At 63.5% G+C, this 6,000-nt stretch overlaps 1 protein-coding gene across 1 annotated transcript in view; it reads left to right on the forward strand.

Annotated features, from left to right (window-relative positions):
• Positions 1-6,000, forward strand: part of LOC102946450 (tenascin-X) — an 82,626-nt gene that overhangs the window by 60,940 nt on the left and 15,686 nt on the right. Inside the window, 4 exon segments of the mRNA XM_043527624.1 lie at positions 1,161-1,454; positions 2,303-2,596; positions 3,652-3,945; positions 5,200-5,511. Coding sequence (XP_043383559.1) covers positions 1,161-1,454; positions 2,303-2,596; positions 3,652-3,945; positions 5,200-5,511 — 1,194 coding nt within the window.

Below are 6,000 nucleotides of genomic sequence, written 5' to 3' on the forward strand. Positions count from 1 at the left end.
GGGTTACTGAGTGTCTGAACCCAGCACAGGAAACTCTCCGGGCCTCAGGCCTGGCCTCCCTCAGCCCAGCGCATCCCAGTCTCCCCTGCGTCCGGGGGGGTTCTGCCTGCTCCCTCCTCCAGCCCAGAGCCCCCCTGCTTCCCAGCTGGGCATCTGCTATCACTGGCCCCAACAGCTCCTCCCCTGTCCTTTGTCCTCCGTCCTCCATCCCAGGTAAACGGGACGCTGGGGCCCTCTCTCCTCTGTTCCCTGCTGGCTGGAACCGGCTGGTCAGGTCACCGGGGTCTCTCCGCAGCCCACTGTCCTCCCACTAGCCAGAACCGGCTGACGGCCAAGCTGGGGTGGGCCTCTTGGTCACCAGTTGTTAGGGTTTCCCATCTCCAGGCCATTGTCCGGGGATCCCGGCTGCTAGGCGAGGTCACACCTGGTCCTCGGCAACAACCACCCCTCTCCCACCACCTTGTTAAACATGCAGCACACAGGGAAACTGAGGCACACACACGCTATTCATGTAAAACACGACAAACATCCCCAACTTCGTCACAGGTGCACGGATGAATGAATGAATGAATGAATAAATGAATGGATGGAGAGATGGACGGCTCTCCGTGGAGACTGCTGGGGATGGATGGATAGATCGGTAGATGGATGGATGTCTACGAGGATGGATGGATAGGTAGGCGGATGGATTTGGATGGGGATGGATGGGTGAGGGAGCATATGCAGATGGTGGTACGGACGTTTCTGGGGATGGATGGGTGTCAGCGGGGATCTTTCCACTGATGCTGGAGGCTTTAGTTCATCCCCTTCTCTTTCTCTCTCGTTTGTTCTTCCTTCCGTCTCAGCTCATCGCTCACCGAGGTTTCTGACGGTTGCTCTGGGCCGACCCCTCCATGGAGGCGGGATGGCCGCAGGAACCCAGATGGGAATGTGGGATCCTCTTTGCAGACATGCCCCGTCCATCTGTCTCTCCCCAGCTCTCCTTCCCAGCAGCAGGATCCGTCACTGTCCTGGGGCTGGTCTCTGGGGCACCCTGCACCCTCCCCACACCAATCCTCTCTGCTGAACCCCTCTAGCTGGCAGTAACAAGGCCCCGCTAAGGTCCCAGTGGGCCACCCTCCACCCTGGCTTCCCCCTTCACCCCCCTCTCTCTGTTCCAGCCACGGCGCCGCGGGAGGAGGAACCCGCCCCCCAGCCCAGCCTGGGGGAGCTCTCGGCCTCCGATGTCACCCATGACTCCGCGCTGCTCTCCTGGACCGTCCAGGCCGGGACCTTCGACTCCTTCCTCCTCCAGTACAAGGACGCGGAGGGCAATCCCCAGGCGCTGCCCGTGGACGGGGGATCCCGCACCGTCACCGTCGCCAACCTGGCCCCCTCCCGCCGATACAAGTTCAACCTCTACGGCATCTCCGGCCGCAAGCGCCTCGGCCCTGTCTCCACCGACACCGTCACAGGTCAGCGGCTGGACCCGGGGGTGCTGACCCCGTCCCCTCCCGCCCCCTTTGCTTTGCAGCGTGGTGGGGACAAGAGCTGCCAGCCGGGACTTTCCTGGGAAGACGCTTCCCAGACTCCAACCTCCACAACCCGCCTCCCGGCCATTCAGTGGATGGAGGAGTGTGGATGGGAATGGAGGGGTGGCTAGACGGCTGGATCGATGTGCATGGAGCAGACTGACTGACTGGAGCGATGTGCGTGGATCAGTGAGTGAATAGATAGATGGACGGCTGTCGGTCGGGATTGGTGGGGGTGGATGGATGGATGGATGTGTAGATGGGTGGCTGTCTATGGGCATGGATGGGGATGGAGGGATAGTCATGGATAGACAGATAGATGAATGGGTGCGTGTGAGGATGGAGGGATGTTTGGAGGAGTGGTTGGGGGTGGATGGGTGTCATTGGGGATCTTTCCATTGATGCTGGAGGCTTTGGTTCACCCCCTTCTCTTTCTCTCTCATTTGTTCTTCCTTCCCCCTCTCCTCCCGTCTGAGCTCAGCTCTCACTGAGGTTTGTGCCGGTCGCTCTGGGCCGACCCCTCCATGGAGGCTGGGTGGCCGCAGGCAACCGGGGAATGCGGGATCCTCTTTGCAGACATGCCCCGTCCGTCTGTCTCTCCCCAGCTCTCCTTCCCAGCTGCAGGACCCGGCTGTGTCCTGGGGCCGGTCCCTGGGGCTCCCTGCACCCTCCCCCCGCTAATCCTGTCTGCAGATCCCCTTTGGCTAGGAATTATCCGCCCCCCCAAGGACCCGGCAACCCACCCCTGCCCGACCCCAGCCTCCCCCTTCACCCCCCTCTCTCTGTTCCAGCCGCGGCACCGCGGGAGGAGGAACCCGCCCCCCAGCCCAGCCTGGGGGAGCTTTTGGCCTCCGACGTCACCCACGACTCCATCCTGCTCTCCTGGACCGTCCAGGCCGGGGACTTCGACTCCTTCCTCCTCCAGTACAAGGACGCGGAGGGCAAACCCCAGGCGCTGCCCGTGGACGGGGCATCCCGCACGGTCACTGTCGCCAACCTGGCCCCCTCCCGCCGATACAAGTTCAACCTCTATGGCATCTCCGGCCGCAAGCGCCTCGGCCCCGTCTCCACCGACGCCGTCACAGGTCAGCGGCTGGACCCGGGGCGCCGGCTCCGTCCCCTTCGGCCCCCTTTGCTTTGCAGCGTGGTCGGGTCAACACGCAGCTCGGACATGTGGCGAACGGAGCCAGTTCCCACCTCCCCATGCTCACGGACTCGCCTGGCACGTCCACACCCAGCTGGCACCCGCAGGCTGGGGCCCTGAGACGGGCGCTGCCACGCGGTGGCTTTGACCATCTCAAACCAGAGTCCCCCCCCCATAATCCCCAAGGGGGCAGGGTCCTCTCCTGCCTGGCCCCGGCTCGCTCGCCCCTGGGGCTCGCTGGCTCTTGTCCTGGGCCGGGTGAGCCCTCTCCAGGGACGCTGGTCACCGCGGGGCTGGAGCTGCTGGGTCGGTGCCGCTGGCTTCTTGGAGCCGCACCAACCCCTCCGGGACCCGTGGGGCGCAGCAGGGACCCCTGAGCCGGCCTGTGTCTGCAGCTCCCGAGCTGAGCCCCCCGGGGCTGCGCCCGCCCGTCCCCTCGCTGGCTGGGCCCTGCCCCCGGGCTGCTGGTCCAGGTCACCCGCCCCACGCAGCCGCCTCCCCGCAGCCCAGCGGGGCAGCCAGACCCTCTGTGCCCACCCGACGCCAGGCCGGCTGGGGCTGGGCTCGGGGTTAGCAGCCGCCGGAGCCGTCGTCCATTGGGCAGGAGACTCAGTCTGGGGCTCCAGAAGCTGGGAATCCCCTCAAGGCAGGGTGAGGGGGGTCACACAAATCTGCTCCCACCCCTTTCCTGCTGCTTCTTTCTCCCTTTCCTACACCCCACCCATCGCTCCTTTCCTCCCCCTGCCCTACACCTGCCCTGCCCCCATCTCAGCACCACGAGCCACGTCTCTGCCCCCTTCCCTGGGGATCTCGGAGGGCTTTGCTCCCACGGCACCATCCACGCCACCAGTTCCACCCCACTGGGCTGCCCTCCTGCCCCGATCCCAGGGCCACAGGGTCTGCAGAGAGCCTGAGCCCGCTGCTGTGGGAGCCAGGGGCAGCCCCCATTTGCCTGACCAAGTGTTTCCGCACCCGGTGCCCCTCTCTCTGTTCCAGCCGCGGCGCCGCGGGAGGAGGAACCCGCCCCCCGGCCCAGCCTGGGGGAGCTCTCGGCCTCCGACGTCACCCACGACTCCGCCCTGCTCTCCTGGACCGTCCAGGCCGGGGACTTCGACTCCTTCCTCCTCCAGTACCGGGACGCGGAGGGCAAACCCCAGGCGCTGCCCGTGGACGGGGGATCCCGCACCGTCACCGTCGCCAGCCTGGCCCCCTCCCGCCGATACAAGTTCAACCTCTACGGCATCTCCGGCCGCAAGCGCCTCGGCCCCATCTCCACCGACGCCGTCACAGGTCAGAGGCTGCTCCAGGGGGCACCGGCTCCTTCCCTCCCGCCCCCTTTGCTTTGCAGAGTGCGGGGACAGCAGCTGCCAGCCGCTTCCCGGACTCCAACCCCCACCCCCCGTCTACCGGCCATTCAACAGATAGAGGAGTTTGGATGGGGATGGATGGGTGCATAGACAGACAGACAGATGGATCAATGTGCATGGATGAATGAATGAATAGATAGGTGGATGGCTGTGTATGGAAATCGAGGAGGAGGGATGGATGGATGGAGGGGATCTCATGGATGGATAGACTGATTAAGGATCTGTATGGGGATGTATGGATGGAGGGAGGGGATGGTCATCGATGGATAGATAGACGAATGCATGTCTAAGGGAAGAGATGGCCGGAGAGATGGAGAGATGAATGGATGTGTATGGGGATGGATTGCTAAGGGGATGGATGGATGTGGATGGATAAGGAGATGAATGGACATGTATGGGGATGGATGGATATGGAGATGGATGGATGTGAATGGGGATGGATGGATGGGGATGGAGCAGATGGATAAGGAGATGGATGGATGGGGGTGGATGGATAAGGAGATGAATGGACATGTATGGGGATGGATGGATATGGAGATGGATGGATGTGAATGGAGATGGATGGATGTGAATGGGGATGGATGGAGTTTATGGATGGGTGTTTTGGGGGATTCACGGCAGAGGTGTGGGTGTCTGGGTAACCCCTCTGCAGGGGGCAGGTACAAGGGCTATGGTGGGTAAGATCATGGGTGCCTGGATAGATGGATGTGACTGGCCATGGATGGGTTGGAGGGGAGCGTATGAAGATGGTGATATGGGCGTGCATGGGGCTGGATGGGTGTCAATGGGGATTTTTCCATTGATGCTGGAGGCTTTAGTTCACCCCCTTCTCTTTCTCTCTCACTTGTTCTTCCTTCCCCCCCTCTCCTCCCATCTCAGCTCAGCTCTCACCGAGGTTTGGGCCGACCCCTCCATGGAGGCGGGGTGGCCGCGGGGAACCCAGGAATGCGGGATCCTCTTTGCAGACATGCCCCGTGCGTCTGTCTCTCCCCAGGTCTCCTTCCCAGCAGCAGGATCCGGCTGTGTCCTGGGGCCGGTCCCTGGGGCTCCCTGCACCCTCCTTCCGCTAATCCTCCCTGCTGATCCCCTCTGGCTAGGAATTACCTGGCCCCACCAAGGACCTAGCGAGCTGCCCCCAAACCCAGCCGCACCCTTCACCCCCCTCTCTCTGTTCCAGCCGCGGCGCCGCAGGAGGAGGAACCTGCCCCCCAGCCCAGCCTGGGGGAGCTCTCGGCCTCCGACGTCACCCACGACTCCGCCCTGCTCTCCTGGACCGTGGAGGGGACCTTCGACTCCTTCCTCCTCCAGTACAAGGACGCGAAGGGCAAACCCCAGGCGCTGCCCGTGGACGGGGGATCCCGCACGGTCACCGTCACCAACCTGGCCCCCTCCCGCCGATACAAGTTCAACCTCTACGGCATCTCCGGCCGCAAGCGCCTCGGCCCCGTCTCCACCGACGCCGTCACAGGTCAGCGGCTGCCGGGAGGAGGTTCCCAGCCAGCGCCGGCCTCCTTCCTTCTCCCCCCGCAGGGTCTTTCCCAGGACCCCCCTTCACTGCTTTGCTTTTCCCCTGCCTTCCCACTCTCCCGCCTCACCTGTCCCTGCGCGGCGTTTCCTCCTCCGGGATCCTTCCCTCCTTGTCTCCGTTTGCCCCTTTCTTCTCTTGGGCATTTTTTCACTCCTCCTCTCTTCCCACCACCCCTCCGGCTGTCCCCTCCTCCGCCAGGGCCCCTTCCACGTTCCTTCGCTCCCAACCACCCTCTTCCACATCCCTTTGCTTGGTGCAATCATGGCACCAGAGGCCACATCCAAGGGGTCTTGCCTCTGTCAGTCACTTTGCTCCCCTATTTCCACCCCACAGAGGGGCCACTTGCCCCGGACATCAGAGGTGACACTGCCTGAGTTTGCAGAGAGCCTGATCCCATCGCTCCGCAGTGGGGGAAGCTGCCTCTGGTTGCCCCACAGGCTGTTACCTCAC

This window comes from Chelonia mydas, chromosome 14, assembly GCF_015237465.2.
Source record: "Chelonia mydas isolate rCheMyd1 chromosome 14, rCheMyd1.pri.v2, whole genome shotgun sequence".
NCBI classification, from domain to species: domain Eukaryota; kingdom Metazoa; phylum Chordata; order Testudines; family Cheloniidae; genus Chelonia; species Chelonia mydas.